The following is a 16,458-nucleotide window of genomic DNA, read 5'->3' as shown; positions in this document are numbered from 1 at the left end:
TCCCTGGGTCCTCAAAGGCCCGGCTAAACTCCAAACGCCCGGGGATGACATTCCAGCCCCCTCAGAATCCTGGCCTCTGCTGCCCACCCCCCATCCTTCCATGGGTCCACTCTTTTCTCTACAGGGAATGACCACTCCCTCCTCCATCTCTCTCTTCAAGGCCCAGCGCTAACTCACCTCCTCCCTGAAGCCCTCCCGGACTTCCCCTTGCCAGAGGGAACCGCCCTCACCCCGGTTCTGAGTCCCTGTTACAGCACTTAGCTGGCGGTAACTCCACTCTAAGAGGCTGGTTCTCCCCCGGCCGCCAGGAAGCTTCTGATGGCAGAGCTGTGGCGTAATTCATCTCTGTATACCGGTCCCAAGTGCTGGCTGGTCTATAGGGGGCGCCAATAAATCTTTCTGGAATTGAGCTCCGAGCTCTGCTCTCAGGTCCTGGGGAAGATTCTCAGTTCCCTAGTGATCAGTCCAGTCACAGCCCTGGGCCCAGCCTTCCGTCGCCCCCTCCCCTGCTCCGCGCGTCCTGCCAGTTCCCTGGACAGAGCTGGCTCCAGGCCGGCCACACAGTAGCTATTTGAAAGGACTGACCCAAATAGGAACAAATAACCCTCCCTGGGGAACGGCGGCACGGTTTGCAGAGTGCGGAATTCCGGCGGCCGGCCGGCTTGCAGCTCCCAATTAGCATATTAGAGATAAGGACCTGGAGGTGCCCGAGGCCCGGCTGCGCTCCGCTTTCCGGAGGCCAAGCAGCCCTGGCTCTGGGCGCCGCCTGGACCCCTTCCTGGTCCCGCTTCCAGGTTAAGTCACTCAGAAAGAACCGTGTAAAGCGAGGGCATCTTTTGAAACTGTCAGTGCTACCTAGCGCTTCCCCAGCCTGCGAAGCCCCAAGCGACGGAGCGAGGAGACTCGGAGGCACAAACGCAGGCTTTATTAGCACATTTCGTTGTGAGCGATGGCCCGCAGCGATACCGCGGAGGAAAGGGCTCTGGTGAAGTTAGGGCTTTTCCGGCTTCCAACTTGGCGCAGACGCTAGGGGTAGCCCAGCGCCGGGGGCGGGGTCACGGGGCCACTTCCGGCGGCTAAGGGCGGCTAAACTTCAAAACTTCCGACGGGGCCAAACCCCTCCGTACTCCTCGTACACACCGGAAGGGAATTCGGCCTTTGGGTCAGATCGCCTCCTCCGAAAAGGAAAGAACTGATCCTCTTTCTTGCATAAAGCCTGCGGAAAAGACTTCCGCCCACACCCAAGATGGCCGCCGGCGGCGCCGGGAAGGGGGGAGAGTTTCGGGCTGTGGGACTGGTCATTGGGAGGGGGCGGAGCCTCCTCTCCCCAAGTTCCGATCCCACCAGGACTGGATGACGCGCGTCCAGCTGGGGCTTTGTCGCATCTGCGTCGCTGTGCCCGCGCTCTTCGGGCGAGGAAGTCCCTTCGGGGTGGGAGGAGGAAAGGGTTAAATGAGTTAGCTTGTCCTGGCAGCCCGAGTCGGAGCCCTCCACCTCCGGAATCCCACAGCTAAGTGAGATGCCGGCGGACCTAAAGACCATAGCTCCCGGCATGCCCTGTACCGAGGGGAGGAAGGTGGAAGGATCGCTTGGGCCCTTAGAAATGGCACTGGTTATAACGATCCCAGACGTACCGTGCCAGGGACGCGGGGAGAGAACGCCTAAGACTCTGTAAGCCCCAGAGACCGAGACCTAGCCGCGAAGCCGGGACGGCAATTCAAGACCTAAGTAATTCTGAAGTTGAGGCCAAAGAACCCGGATATCGGAAAGGGGCCGACCGCGAGCACAAATACCAGCATGCCTCGCGCCCCGAGGATTTGGGGAACTCAGGCGCTTTAGCCTTCTGACGCACGGTCTGGACTACAGATACCGGCAGGCCCTGGGACGCAGGAAGGGTCAGGCCAGAGGGAGAGGAGGGGGTCCCGGAACTACAGATCCCGACACGCTTTGGGGCCGGCGCTCACCTTGAAGGAGCCCTGGAACTCGTCGCTCATCCTCCGGAGCTCGCGGCCATAGCGCAGTGCAGCACAGAGGTTGGGGGGCGCTGAGCTCGAGCGCCCCCGGAAAGGGCTGAGCTCTTCCTCCTCCACCCCTTCATCCTCCTCGGTCCCCGCGGGGTACGAGCTGTGGCGACTCCGGGTCTCCACAGCCCCAGCGCCTGCACAGGGACGGGGGCGACATGAGTCTCCACTCCTCTGCGCCCCCAGCCTTGCCAAAGCCCTCGCCCGCTGATGTCTGTGTGCACAGTTCGGTTCCTTCATATGTAAAGCGAGGGAAGCTCCTGGGGCTTTTGTGAAGATTCGAATTAACTTCTCATTAATCCCACAAACCTTAATTGAGCCCCAATAATGGGCCAGGCCCTTAATGTACTGAATGACCTCTGCCTCTGTGCCTGCCATAAAACAAGAACGAAAGTAGTATAGTTATCAGCGCAAGACCATGGGGCCTCAGGGCATTCCTTGGAGGAAATCAATCACCTGGATGAGGTTTCCTGCCCTAGGCAGGGCTGAACTCCAGCTTTGCTAGTGATCTGCTGGCGCCCATTTGTTTCACTGTTGTGGCCTAGGGAGACCTTGGGCCCCTGGAGAGCAAGGACCTGTCAGCAGCATGTCTGGACCTCCCAAAGCACCTGCTTTGGAGAAAGAGTCGGAAGGGTCTGTTGACTTTTTTTTTTTTTTTGGGGGGGGGGTCTGTTGACTTTTGAAGGTAATGATTATGGAGCGCTATGTGCCAGCCCTGGGAATTCCCTCATTATGCTCCTAATCTCCTAAGAAGTGAGTCATAACACTGCCTCCATTTTACAGACAAGAAGACAGAGGCTTAGAGGGCGGAGACTTGTCGATGGTCACACAGTATGAAGCTCTCAGGTTGGAAGTCTCTTGAGGTTTCTTGGACTCCAGAGTCCAGTGATCAACCACTGAGCTACACCTCTTCCCTTATCAGACCACCCTTTAACTCTGAGCCAGTGTGCTCACCTCTGTGTGGGGACAGATCTATCCCCTACTACCAGTGGCGTGGAAAGGTCACATAAAACAGTGTGAAAGTGCTCTGAAAGCTGAAAGTAAACGACAGGTTGTCATTCACGGTCACCTCTCCTGTGTTCTGAGTCTGTCTGACCTGTGTACCTTGTGCCATCCCTCCACTCCTGCCAACCCCACCCCCAAAATCTAGACCAACAAAGACCTAGAACCAGTCCCAGGAGCAAAAACCCAGAGCTACCTAGTAGCGTGAAAGCCAGTATGAAAACAAGAGCAGGGGAAGGTGCTCAGGGGCCCTGACAAGGCCCATCTGTCAGGGAAGGCATTTTGGAGGAGTAAGATTTAGGCTCTGAAGCCAGGGGATAACAGTGTCTCATCCTCTCCCAAAGGACCTTACGCAAAGCCCTGTGGGTCACTTTCGGGGGCTGCAGGGCCTCCAAGGGGCTCAGCTCCAGAGACGTGGCTAAGAAAGCTCAGGAGGGAAGAGGGTGCTGGATCCAGAAAGGCTTAGGCTAAGAGGGTGGTCAGAGCTCCTGGCTGTTCTGAGCTTCACCAAAGTCCAGGCCTGAGGTTAAGCAGGAACACCATCAAGCCTCTGAGGAGTGAGGTGGAAGTGGGAACAGGCAGCTAAATCAGAAATAAGGATGGAAAAGACAGGAATAGAAAGACCCTTGATAAGGACAGGCCCACCTACAGAGCACTTTCCAGTTCTGTGGAGCGTGGGGGTGTGGGCAGAGGCAGGGGCCACACCTCAACCAGATTCCTGCATTGTGATCTTGGGCCCTTTTTTTTTTTTTAAGATTCTATTTATTTATTAGAGAGAGAGAGGAAGAGAGTGCATGCTCCTGGACAGAGGGGTGGGGCAGAGGGAGAGGGAGAAGCTGACTCCCCGCTGAGCATGGAGCCCAAGGAGATGCAGGGCTCAATCCCAGGACCCTGGGATCACAACCTGAGCCAAAGGCGGACGCCCAACCAACTGAGCCATCCAGATGCCCCACCTTGGGCCCTTTTCTAACTTGTTGGGGCCTCAGTATCTTCCTCTATGAAATGGGGGCAGGGGTACCTAGGTGGCTTGGTTGTTTGGGTGTCTGCCTTCAGCTCGGGTCATGATCCCAGGGTCCTGGGATCTCAGGTCATGATCCTGGGGTCTTGGGATTGAGCCCCTCGTTGGGCTCCCTGCTCTAAGGGGAGCTTGCTTCTCCCTCTCCCCCCGCTCATGCTCTTTCTCTCTCAAATAAATAAAATCTTAAAAAATAAAAAATAAAAGAAATGGGGGCAGTCCCCATCTCCCAGGACCACCCCGACAACAGATGAGATAAGGAGAGCACCAGATTCTGCCCCCTTTACATCCTGAAGCCTCCCAGCTTCCCAGTGAGGTGGCCGGTAAGTTCCCCCTATATTACAGATGAAGAAGGGGAGGCACCTAGAGGTTAGGAACTTGCCAGAGGTCCTGCAGTGGGCACACCCTCCTGGCCACTTAAGGGCTCAAGGAACGTCGGCTATTCTCCGTTACTAGCTTTTAAGAATGCACACAACCACTACACCTGACAGACGCTAGTCCCAAGAGTTGGAAAGTGAGTGACTTGCTCACGCTGCCCCCTCGCCCAAAAATCAGAACAAGCAGAAGAGCACTTGCCGTGTCAGGTTGGAAGCGCTTCACCTGAATTGATTCATTAGGTCCCCACCGCAGCCTATGAGGAAGGTTCCTCACTGTCCCTATTTTACAGAGGAGAAAAAACTAAGGCACAGAGAGGGTAAGTCACTTCCCCAATGTCACACAGCTAGTAGGTGGTGGAGCTGGGATCCAAACCCAACCAGTCTGACTCCAGGGCCTGTGTGCTTAATGCTCGTGCTCCAGGTTCCCAACATCAGCCCACAGGCCACCTTGGGGGTGCCGCTTGGGGAAGGCACCTCTGGGCCTTCTGTGAGTGCCAGCCCTACCAGGAGCCTATCCTCAGGGGCAGGCTATTTTCACCAAAGCCATGGATTTAGCGATGCCAAGCCAGCCACCAACAGAATGACGAGCATTTGCATAAACTGAGCTTTTAAAAGTGTCCTTCTCTTTACTGGGAAAAAACCTGAGGAATTTTCTGTGAACTCCCTGGGGGAGTGGACATGCTCGCTCTGAACGCTCCCACCCTCAAATCAGCTCTCGCCCCTACACGTCCCTGGGCAGGGCAGGGGTGGCCTCTCCCAACTCTGGGGAAGTTAATGGAGGGAGAGGGCGTGGCTCCTGCCTGGGTGTGAGCCTGGGTGTGTGCTCAGGCTTGCCCACTCCCACCATCCTCTCAGCCCGCCTGGTGCTGGGGGGGGGGAGCGGGAGGGGCCTCTGGCTGGAGGTGCCCCAAGGCCCAGCAAAGCTTTAAGTTCTTTACCGTGGGGCTTCTGGGTAAGCGGTAGGGCCGGACACATCCAAGTTCACGCTTCTGAGAGCATCCTTACACACTTAAAACGGTGGTAATCCAGGCACCTTGAGGCAGTGAAGCTTTGCCATCAGGCAGCACTGGGTTTGAATCCTGATCTCCTGCATGCAGGTGCTCACATACTGCTTGCCCCCCTCCAATGTGGCACCCCAAACTGAGCAGGCACGTGAGGCCCATCAGCTTCCGGTACCTGCAGGAAGCCCAGACTCCCTGTCTACCCTAAAGCCATTTGGGGTAAAGAAATCCCTTACTGGCCTGCAAAGAACATATCCCATCTTGCTCAGAGCTGCTAAATCAGAAAACTCTAAAGCAGAGGCCAGCAAATGTTTTTGGTAAAGGGCCAGAGAGTAAATGTTTGGGCACTGCAGGCCACGCAGTCTGTTACAACTACTCAGTTTTGTGGTCACTGCTTGAAAGAACCCATAAACAATATATAATTGTGTTGCTGTATTCCACTAAAATTTTAAAAATGTCAAAACTATTCTTAGCTCATGGGCTGACAAAAAAAATAGGGATTTAGTGGTTTTCCAACCCCTGCTTTAAACCCAACTGTGTCTGTCCTCTGCCTAAAACCTTCGATGGCTCCCCATTGCCAAGGAGGTAAAGTCCAAACTCCTTAGCGTGGCTTTCAAGGCCTTTACATTCTGGTTCTAACTTATACTTTACTTGTCCATTTTCAGGAGGGCATGGGGGTTATTCATGTCTACTCCACCAAATGAACAGCAGTCTTCAGCTCTGCTCAGAGCCTGGGCCAACTCACAGTAACAATAACAGCAACAACTGCAGTAAGAGTAAGAACAGCAGGGGCACCTGGGTGGCTCAGTTGTTAAGCGTCTGCCTTCGGCTCAGGTCATGATCCCAGCATCCTGGGATCGAGCCCCGCATCGGGTTCCCTGCTCAGCAGGAAGCCTGCTTCTCCCTCTCCCACTCCCCCTGCTTGTGTTCCCTCTCTCGCTGTCTCTGTCAAATAAATAAATAAAATCTTTAAAAAAAAAAAAAAAAAGAGTAAGAACAGCAAACGTTCCTCTGGGCCAGGCACTGTTTCTAAGCACTTTTCCTATATTAACTGATCAGATCCTCCCTACAAGAAGGGAGGACGAGTTCTATTCTCATTTTACAGATAAGAAAACTGAGGCCGACAGAGTTAACTATCCTGCTCAAGTTCAACCTGCTAATAGAGGGTGGAGCTGCGTTTGAACCCTGTGGTCTGGCCCACTGGGTGGTTCCCCTTCCCTCTCCACCATCCACACACACCCCCACAGCTCACCTTGCACCTACCTGTCCCGGGCACTGGGCTACGCCCTGCGGCCGTCACAGCACAAAAGGTGGCCCAGTCTCTGCCCTGGGGACACAGACAGTCCAGTCCCACAGGGCCCAGGGGGCAGGGACTATGAAGAGTGACGGGACTCTGCCCACCTGGAGGGGGCAGGGCTCTGTGGCTCCGGCAGGCCATCAGCACTTGCCGATCTTTTATGGGAAAATCACTTGCTTCTTAGGTATTGAAAACTAAGTCAAGGGGCACCTGGGTGGCTCAGTCGGTTAAGCGTCTGCCTTCAGCTCAGGTCATGATCCCGGGGTCCTGGGATCCAGCCCCGTGTTGGGCTCTCTGCTCAGCGGGGAGTCTGCTTCTCCCTCTCCCTCTGCCTGCCACTCTCTCTCGCTCCGTCAAATAAATAAATAAAATCTTAAAAAAAAAAAGAAAGAAAAGAAAACTGGGGTGCCTGGGTGGCTCAGTCGGTTGGGCGTCTGCTTTCGGCTCAGGTCATGATGCTGGAGTCCTGGGATCAAGTCCCACATCGGGCTCCCTGCTCAGCGGGAAGCCTGCTTCTCCCTCCCCGGCTCCTCCTGCTTGTGTTCCCTCTCTTGCTCTCTCTCTCTGTCAAATAAATAAATAAAATCTTAAAAAAAAAGAAAACTAAGTCAAGGGGGGATGGAGGGATGGGGTCACTGGGTGATGGGCATTAAGGAGGGCACGTGATGGAATGAGCACTGGGTGTCACATGCAACTGATGAATCACTGACCTCCACCTCTAAAACGAATACACTATATGTTAATTAATTAAATTTAAATTTAAAAAAAACTAAGTCAAAGTTTAAGAACTCCTGTCAGTCCTTACATGTGATAGCTATTTTCACCCCTGCGCCCCTCCTCCTGGAAGGGTCTGGAGCTGGGGAAGGCGCCCCCGCCCCCAGGCCGCACACCCCTCCAGCCCTGTCTTTATTCATTCCCAGGACCCAAGTTGCCCTTCTGCTTTCCAGCCTCTCCTTCCCTGCCCTTCCTTCTCCAGCTCTGTCTGGCTCTCAGTCCTGGTCAGAACCTTCAGTAACTCTGTCCCAAGCCTCGCAGCTCCTACCTGGCTGGCTCCCTCCCTTGGAAGCCCACTCGAGTGACGCCAGAACTCCCAGAGCAAGCTTACCCGCCACACCAACCATTCCCTCCCCTCGCAGGTAGCCTCAAGCACCCCTCCCCAGCTGGGCTGAGACAGGCACAGCTCTGGTTAAACTCCAACTCTCCCGGGGCCCCCAGCAGCCAGTGTGGCTGGAAAAAAGCACAGCCATGCCGCCTCTGTTTCGGCTCATGGCCATGGGCGCCTGGGTGGCTCAGTTGGTTAAGCATCTGCCTTCGGCTCTGGTCATGATCCCAGGGTCCTGGGATCAAGCCCCACATCGGGCTCCCTGCCGAGCAGGGAGTCTGCTTCTCCCTCTGCCTCTGCTCTTTCTGCCCACTCATGCTCTCTCTCTCTCTCTCTCTCGCTCACTCTCAAATAAATAAATAAAATCTTTAGAAAAAAAATAGTTTATAATTAAAAAAATTCGTGGCCATAAAACCCAGTGGCACCTTTGACATTGCCCAGCCCCACTTGCATGCTCTATGCTTGAGGACGGACGGCCACTTCCAACCTAATCCTCTCTCCTCAACCTTTTCTTGGAGAAACTGGCAGCACCCACAAGAGAAACTTCTACTACTTCCCATGAAGTATCTACCCACGACCACGCACCCATGTCCGCTGCCCCGCGTTTAGCTGAGCCAGGCCTCCCCAGGAGCCAGACCCCTCTCTCCTACTCAAGGACATCTCTTTAGCTAGCCTCCCTTCTCTCCTGCCTCATCTGGCAGTCTCCTGGCTCCTGGATTACTCCCATCAGGCTATTGTCTTTCCCTTTAAAAAAAAACAAAACCAACAACAACAACAAAACAACCCTTCCTTGATCCTCCTTGGGCCTTCTCTGCTCCCCTTCCTGGAGCACAACTGCCAAGAGTGGGCTCTCCTTTCTATCTCCACCTCTCTTCCCGTTATCCGTCCCCACAGAACTGAGCTCAGCTCCCCCCCCACCTCCCCACCAAAACTGCAAGGGCCCCCCGTTGGCAACTCCAGCGCTCCACGCCCAGCCCTCCTCTAGCCAGAAGCATCCCCTTGCTGCGTGGGCCCTGCCTGCTCCCGGTTTCCCTCCCATACTGCTGCTAATTCCTTCCAGGTCCCCACTTCGGGCTCCTTCTCTGCTGCTGCCCTCTGAAGGCCAAAGCCCCAGGCTCAGCCCAGGCCCCTGCCTGTCTACACTGGCTCCCCGGGCCTCAGAGAACACGACCTCAGTGATTGACAACTCCCACCTCCCACGTGTATAAATCCCGCCTGGACCTATCCCTACTGGAAACGTCCACCTGGCTGCCCAAAAGGCCCCTCTACCCTCACCTGGCCCAAACCAGGCTCCTGATTTGGCCGCAGTTCCATCAGAGTTAAGAGCAGCTCCGTCCTTCCAAGTGCCCAGGCCAGATTCCTTGCTGCCACCCCGACTCCTCTCTTCCCCACACACCCCACACCCAGTTTGTTGGCAAATCCTGCCAGTTCTACCTTCAAAATAAACCCAGAGCCCAGCTACGTACCATCTCCTCTGCCACCACCGGGCCCAAGCCATCATATCCTCCCTCACTGGGACTCTCGCAGCAGCCTCCTCCGCACGCCACCCCCCCTCCCCGGGCTGCTTTTGCCCACTGCAGGCTAGTCTCAACACGGAGCCCCTGGTGGTATTCTTGATCCCAAATCAGACCGCCCTGCCTCTGCTCAAAGCCCTCCCGTGTGTTTTCACTCAAAGTGAAAGCCAACGTCCTGACACAGGCCTTCCAGGCCCTGCCCAGATGCCCCTCCCCGCCATTAATCCCTCGCTGCGTCTCTACCTCTCCTCCCCTCAGGGGCCCAGACTGTGTCCTGCCCTCAGGGCCTTTGCATTTGCCCTTCCCTCGGCCAGGATCTGTTTTTCCAGCCAGCATCAGTTTTTCTGCAGATAGGGGCAGGGCTCACCTCTGACCACTTCCAACCTTGGCTCAAATGTTGCTTCTAACCAAGGCTGACCCTGATCACCTCAGTTAGGGTCACTCCCCCAGCCCTCCCCCCCCACACTCTGGATTCCAAAGAGAAAGTAAAGAATGTTTCTGGCGCTGCCGTTATGCATCATACCATTTGTTTGTTTGTTTGTTGACAGCCTGTCTCTTTCCATTCAACTAGAATGGAGGCACCACAAAGGGCAAGGACTTTTATCTCTTTTGTTCACTGATGCACCCCTGGCGGCTGGGGCCACACGTGGCACAAATTAAGCGCTTGATAGGGAGGATGAAGAGGAACAGCGAGGTGGGGGGTGGAAAGCTGTGAGCAGCAAGTGCAAAGATCCGGACGGTAAAGGAGTTAAAGAAAGCCTGTGGAGTTCAGTCTGACAAAGTGTGTGTGTGCGGGCTGGGAAGCAGGACTTCGTAAGCCTTCTTGTTCCTGAACGTGGGGATGGGGTCATTTCGGCTTCGTGACATTAGGGATAGGAGTTCTGTTTACAGAAGATCGCTGTGGTTGTTCCAGGAGCCCACACCTGGGGTGGGCACTGGGTGGTGGGCACTGGGGAGAAATAGCCGCTGTTCTCCAGTGCCCATCCTTCCATCTCAGCACTGGGTCCCCTCGCTGAGTGTGCACAGACCCCTTGGGGTCACTTGCCCCTGGCAACTGGCAAGGATGACCCCAGTGTGGGTGTGTGCCACAGGGCAGGAAAGCACACACCTGGGGGCTAAGGTCCAGTGCAAAGCTTGGAGTCTTCCAGGGCCTTGGAGTCTTCCAGGGCCGCTTCCTACCAAAGGCAATGCCAAAGTGGGACCTTAGGCAAGTCCCTTCCCCCATATGGCTCACAGGCTCTCTCTAGGTGATCTCTGTCCTGGTCCTAAGCTAACAGCTACATTCTTTGAGCATTTACTATGCCCTGGCACTATAATTAAGTGCTTCCTATATATTTCTGCTAATCATCCCAACAGCCCTACAATGGTGGTGATTAATTGCTCTGTTTTACAAAAGAGGAAACTGAGGTGCAGAGAGGTTAGGCACTTACTTGAAGCCAGCCAGTGAGTGGGGATGCAGCTGGGATGGGGGGAGTTACTGGGCTGGGGGCAAGGTGGATAGGCAGGTGGTTGGGGGGTGGGTACCTACCTCCATGGTGGTTGCTGCTGGCCGGCTGCCCCTGCTGGTGACCAGCTTCCCCTAGGAGGCCTGGGGCCGTCTGCCGGTGCTTACCAGGGCCTGGGGGCCGGTCCCCTGTGGGGCTGGGGCCCAGGCCCCTATCTGCAGGGCTGGAGTCTTCCTGCTCACTGGGCTCAAACTCTGGGATCTGGAACATGCTCTGGGCTGTGGGGGCAACATGGTAGGTAGTTAGGGCACAGCTGGGGCAAATGGTGGCCAGTGAAGGGGGGCAGCAGATGCCTCTAGCTCCCTCTCCCACCTTAGAACCCCAAGTTCACCCTGCCTCCCAGGCCCGGATTTGTCCACTGACTCTAGCTGGGCAGGTCGTTCAGCCTGTCCACCCAGGACCTAAATCTCTTTTGGAGCCCTGGTGCTAGTGAAGCAGTCCCAGGCTCCTACTTAGGCCCCGGCCCACCCTGCCCTCGGTGACGGCACACGAATCTTACCCCAAGCCCGATCTCGAGGCCCCTGACCCGGGCCTGCCGCCTCCCTCTAGGACTGAGGGAGCCCGGCCCTAGTTGCCCGGGCAACGGGAACTGTCACCGACCCGGCCCAATCAGCTCTTGAAATGTCACTAGGGCTGGCCAGGGGGGCGTGGCCGCTCCCGGCCCAGGCTCCGCCCCCGCCGGCGGACCTGCTCCCGGCCAGCCGCCGTCGTCCTGGGTCCCTTCCTCGCCTCCCGCCGCTCAGTTCCCGACTTCCTTGTGCCTGGGACATGTGTGGGAGCAGATGAGGGATTCTCTGGGGTCCTCACTTGGAACCTGGAGATCAGCTTCTGCTGACAAGCCCTTCAGCCCCTCTGGGCCTTAGTCTCCACTCCTGTAAAATGAAGATAATGACACCTCCCTTAGAAGCCAGTGAACTTTGTAAACCGAGTGGTGATTACTGTGGGTGAAAGCACTTTGCAAAGCTTCAGTTGAAGCTCAGCCGTCGATGCAGGTGTTGTTGCTGTTGTCACTGCTTCATCTGGATGCAAGTGTTGCTGCTGTTGTCACGGCTCCGTGTGGACTGGGTAGCCGGGTCGGGAAGTCCCGCTCCCTCTTCCCCACAGTGGAAACCTCGCACCGCCCGCCTCGGGGGCACTACTCTCCGCGCCAGCTCAGGAGCGCTCGAGATAAGCAAGGGAGCCTCCTCCCCGGCAGGATGACTGCCCCGGCGCAGGAGAGGGGGCCCCGTTGAGGGTGGCCGTAGGACTCGCTGAGGCTTCGCGCCGAGCAGGCTGCCGGCCAGGTGAGCGGGAACCGCGGCCCGCCAGGGAGTGGGGCGGGCGTGCCTCGCCGGGACTGCGGAGCCCTGCGGGTTAAGCCCAGGGGGCGGGGCCCGGGGGCCATCTTGGCTGTGGGCGGAAGTTTCCTTCGGAGAGCCGGTGAGGGGAAGTTGTTGCCGCCCCCCGGGCGGGCGGCGCGATCTCAATTTGGGCATAGGGAAGAAAAGCACGGGAACTGGCGGCCTCCCAAACAAACGAGGGCAGGTGGCTCCGGGCACGGCCCACCCGGGCGCCCGCCGGAGCTGTTCCGCCCCAGCGTCTCGGCCTCCCGCTGCCTCTAGTAACCCCTAGCACCCGCCGGCGGCGCACCCCGCGCCAATTCTCGAACGGCTCCGCGCCGGAGACCGTGCGGCGCGGGGCTGCGGAGCTGGTGGGGCCAGATCCTGCGCATTTAGCGTAGCGAACGGCGCCCGCGCAGGCGCAGGCGCAGGAGGGGGCGGAGCAGCGGGAGCCGGGGAGCTGGGGAGCCGGAGCCCCGGGTCCCAGCGACCAGAGCCGGCTCCCCCAGCGGCGTCCTGAGGACCCGGCGTCGGCCTCCTCCCGCACCCCCCGAGGCTGGAGAGTGGATGCAGTGGGGGGTGGGGTGGGGGCAGCGTCCGAATTCCGAGGACAGAAGGCAGAGGCCATCCCCAATTCGGATTATTGGAGGGGAGAGAGACCCCCAGTTTGGGGAGGGGGAGAGCTGGGCGTTGAGCGTCCCCGGCAGCGGCCGCTGCCTTCAGCGGAAGGGTATCTGCCGGCTCTCCCCCTCCAGCCGGGACGACTCGAACGAGCAAGGCCAGGGACCCCTGTCCTTCATCCTCTGCACCCCCTCGCCCTGGCTCTGGGGCTGGCCCAGGGAGGAGACCCTGCCCACTTCCCGCCTCTGCCCTCCACAGGGTCTGTCCTTCCACGCCCCAGAGTGAGGGGCCCAGGCCCCAGGCTGCCTGTGTCCCGCTGCAAGGGCAGGGTCCCTCTGTTGAGGGGGAAGGGCCTGGCCAGCTGCAGCTTCTTCCCTCCTGAGCTCCCCATCTCTGTCGCTGCACCCTGCAACTCCCACCTCTCCATATTTATTTCCCTGGCCCCCTGCCAGCCCTCCATCTCTTTCTCTGGGATTCAGGCCTCCTTTCCTGACATGGAGAGTAACCTGTCTGGCCTGGTGCCTGCTGCTGGGCTGGTCCCTGCGCTGCCTCCTGCCGTGACCCTGGGGCTGACTGCGGCCTACACCACTCTGTATGCCCTGCTCTTCTTCTCGGTATATGCCCAACTCTGGCTGGTGCTCCTATATGGGCACAAGCGTCTCAGCTATCAGACAGTGTTCCTGGCACTCTGTCTGCTCTGGGCTGCCTTGCGCACCACCCTCTTCTCCTTCTACTTCCGAGATACCCCCCGAGCCAACCGTCTGGGACCCCTGCCCTTTTGGCTTCTCTACTGCTGCCCTGTCTGCCTGCAGTTCTTCACACTGACACTTATGAACCTCTACTTTGCCCAGGTAACCATGGTAACGGGTGGGGGTGGGCTATGGGGTGGCAATCCCAGAGGCCCAAAGGAATGATGGGCATCTCTGCTCCCAGGTTGTGTTCAAGGCCAAGGCGAAGCGCCGGCCGGAGATGAGCCGAGGCTTGTAAGTACACGGGACATATGGGCATATCCCCCAGGCCAGGGGCAGGGAGCCGCCTGGTGTCCATTTCTTGCCAACCCTGTGCAGTGCCAAGGCGGGGACAACTTTGCAAATGTTTGTGAAAGGGCCATGAAAAGTTAGGCACGTGGTGCAGATGGCTCAGCAAAGGCGCTGCGCCGGTGAAGGGCGGCGTTGCTGGAAACAGCCATGCTAGTGTGAAGGGAAGGGGTTCCAGCGTCATCCACGATGGAAGAGGAGCTGGAGGGCCCAGCCCTCAGAAGCCCCAGACTGCTCTTCTGGCTGACCTTGGGTGGTGATAAGCTTGTCATTTGTATAACGTCTTACAGTTTATTAAGAACTTTCACAAACATTTTTACAACTTACCTGTGAGGCTGTTATTATCCCCATCTGAGAGATGAAGAAACTGAGGCCCAGCAAGGTAAAGCCACATGTTCAAGGTCATAGATCTGGCAGAAGGCAGAGCTAGGGCTTACACCCAGGTCTCTTTCTTTCTTTTTCTTTCTTTCTTTCTTTCAAGATTTTATTTATGAGAGAGAGAGAGAGCGCGCACAAGTGGGGAGGAGGGGCAGAGAAAGAGGGAGAAGCAGACTCCCTGCTGAGCAGGGAGCCTGGGATCATGACTCCAGCCAAAGGCAGACACTCAACCAACTGAGCCACCCAGGCGCCCCTGACCCCAGGTCTCTGACTCTCAGTCTTGTGTTCTTTCCACTGTATTATAGCTGTCAGTCACCATCTGACCTCTGTGGGCCTCGCCTTCCCCATCTGTGAAACTGGAGAGCCGGGGTTCAGACTGGATTGGTCTGGATTGGTTCTGACTGACATTGGGGTCTCCTGGGGGAGTTTGGGGGGTCAGTGAGTGCCAGCGATGGTTGTCTGGGGCTGACTGTGCTGTGGGCTGCAGGCTGGCTGTCCGAGGGGCCTTCGTGGGGGCCTCGCTGCTCTTTCTGCTGGTGAACGTGCTGTGCGCTGTGCTGTCCCGCCGGCGCCGGGCACAGCCGTGGGCCCTCCTGCTGGTGCGAGTCCTGGTGAGCGACTCCCTCTTTGTTATCTGCGCGCTCTCTCTTGCTGCCTGCCTCTGCCTGGTCGCCCGGCGGGCGCCCTCCACCAGCATCTACCTGGAGGCCAAGGTAGGGCCACAAGCCCTGGTCCCCGGGTGTCCCTTGGGGTCTCTGGGCAGTGATCTTCCGGGTAGAGAGGGAGTTGGAGCTTCCCCTCCCTGAGGGTCCTCTACTGTCATCTGTGCCAGGGGACCAGTGTGTGCCAGGCAGCTGCGATGGGTGGCGCCATGGTCCTGCTCTACGCCAGCCGGGCCTGCTACAACCTGGCGGCCCTGGCCTTGGCCCCCCGGAGCCGGCTGGATGCCTTCGATTACGACTGGTACAACGTCTCTGACCAGGTGGGCATTCAGCACCTCGGCTGCCTCCTTAGTAGCCATGGCTCTTGGCCCCCAGTTGGCCTCGACTCTGTCTGGGTCCCCCCCGCCCCCGGCACAGTTGTGGATTATACAAACCCTGCCTTCCCACAGGCGGACCTGGTGAATGACCTAGGGAACAAAGGCTACCTGGTGTTTGGCCTCATCCTGTTTGTGTGGGAGCTGCTGCCCACCACCCTGCTGGTGGGCTTCTTCCGGGTGCACCGGCCCCCACAGGACCTGGTGAGGGCCAGCGGAGACGGGTGGACGCTGGGAATCCCTGGGCCGGGGTCTGGCAGGGCTGTGGGAAGCCAATGGTGGGGCGGGAGAAAGCACGATGGTGGTTTCCTCCCCCAGAGCACCAGCCGCATCCTCAATGGGCAGGTCTTTGGCTCCCGTTCCTACTTCTTTGACCGGGCCGGGCACTGTGAGGACGAGGGCTGCTCCTGGGAGCACGGCCGTAGCGAGAGCACCAGGTAGGAGCCCTGGCCCTGCCTCAGGTCCTCCGGGCTCCCAGCTCGCTCCATTGAACCCTGGGGATCTAGATCCTGGTCCTACCACTTTCCCCCTGGGCCCCGCCCCTGCCCTGCCCCTGTTTCCTCTCTGTACGAGGTGAGGTCCCCTCTGGTTTCCACCCCAAGATGCAGTTTGCCACAGTCTAGAGGGTTCAGGCCCTGGGGGCTGGAAAGCTGGGGCACTGGGCCTTGTGCTAAGCCTCTCTCCCTGCCCTGACTCTTGTGGATGTGGCCCTGGTCCCTGCCTTGGGACCGATCCTTGTTTCTCTGCCTGCAGCATGTCGGGCAGCCTAGGCTCTGGCAGCTGGTACGGCGCCATCGGGCGGGAGCCAGGCTGGTGCGGGGGCAGCCAGACACGGACCACTCCTCTGCTCTTCTCCCAGGTGCTGGGACCAGGTGGCCACCACCACAGTCTCTACTCCACTCCACAGACGTGATCCCCTCCCATTCTCCCCCTTGAACACCCAGACCCCAGTCCTCCCATCCTAGGCCCCTGTGCCAAGTACATTTGCCGCTTCTTGCCCAGGATCATGGGAGGCTGTGGCCGCCTCTTCCCCTGGCTGGCTCCTTGCTACTCCTGTCATAGTGAGCTTGTGCTGTCCCCTAGGATGGGGGGCATGGCCCTGGCTGCCAGATGCCTGCAGCACCTTGGCATGACCTGCCGCCTCCACTTTTGCACCGGAGCCGGCTGCCTCTCCTGCACCTGCCCCTCAATAAACAGTCTCTGCGCCCCTCATCCGTTCACTGTCTGTCAGTT

The 16,458-nt window shown here is 58.0% G+C and overlaps 2 protein-coding genes across 2 annotated transcripts; one reads left to right on the top strand and one right to left on the bottom strand.

The window, feature by feature from the left end:
• Positions 1-908: 908 nt before the first annotated feature.
• On the bottom strand, positions 909-11,475 carry BAD (BCL2 associated agonist of cell death). The gene is made up of 4 exons (XM_036100362.2): positions 11,334-11,475; positions 10,858-11,052; positions 1,965-2,158; positions 909-1,424 (listed from the first exon to the last, which is right to left on the bottom strand). Exons 2-4 carry the CDS (start codon positions 11,042-11,044, stop codon positions 1,299-1,301), a joined length of 507 nt encoding a protein of 168 aa, XP_035956255.1. The 5' UTR covers positions 11,045-11,052; positions 11,334-11,475; the 3' UTR covers positions 909-1,298.
• A 36-nt stretch (positions 11,476-11,511) lies between these two features.
• Positions 11,512-16,437, top strand: GPR137 (G protein-coupled receptor 137). Its single transcript, XM_036100360.2, has 8 exons — positions 11,512-12,117; positions 13,254-13,625; positions 13,708-13,757; positions 14,677-14,902; positions 15,022-15,171; positions 15,301-15,429; positions 15,544-15,662; positions 15,979-16,437. The coding sequence occupies exons 2-8, from the start codon at positions 13,269-13,271 to the stop codon at positions 16,136-16,138; spliced, it is 1,191 nt and encodes a 396-aa protein (XP_035956253.1). The 5' UTR covers positions 11,512-12,117; positions 13,254-13,268; the 3' UTR covers positions 16,139-16,437.
• Positions 16,438-16,458: the final 21 nt, after the last annotated feature.

The sequence above is a fragment of the Halichoerus grypus genome, chromosome 11 (assembly GCF_964656455.1).
Source record: "Halichoerus grypus chromosome 11, mHalGry1.hap1.1, whole genome shotgun sequence".
NCBI lineage: Eukaryota > Metazoa > Chordata > Mammalia > Carnivora > Phocidae > Halichoerus > Halichoerus grypus.
This window is presented reverse-complemented; position numbering and strand designations above follow the sequence as displayed.

Excerpts from the sequence above, each read along its gene's own strand:
- BAD (XM_036100362.2), bottom strand. The coding sequence starts at position 11,044 with ATGTTCCAGATCCCAGAGTTTGAGCCCAGTGAGCAGGAAGACTCCAGC. Across the intron at positions 2,159-10,857 it reads CAGCAGCAACCACCATGGAG|GCGCTGGGGCTGTGGAGACC; the intron begins GTAGGTACCCAC and ends GTCCCTGTGCAG. Across the intron at positions 1,425-1,964 it reads AGTTCCAGGGCTCCTTCAAG|GGACTTCCTCGCCCGAAGAG; the intron begins GTGAGCGCCGGC and ends CCCACCCCGAAG.
- GPR137 (XM_036100360.2), top strand. The coding sequence starts at position 13,269 with ATGGAGAGTAACCTGTCTGGCCTGGTGCCTGCTGCTGGGCTGGTCCCT. Across the intron at positions 13,626-13,707 it reads TGAACCTCTACTTTGCCCAG|GTTGTGTTCAAGGCCAAGGC; the intron begins GTAACCATGGTA and ends CTCTGCTCCCAG. Across the intron at positions 14,903-15,021 it reads GCATCTACCTGGAGGCCAAG|GGGACCAGTGTGTGCCAGGC; the intron begins GTAGGGCCACAA and ends CATCTGTGCCAG.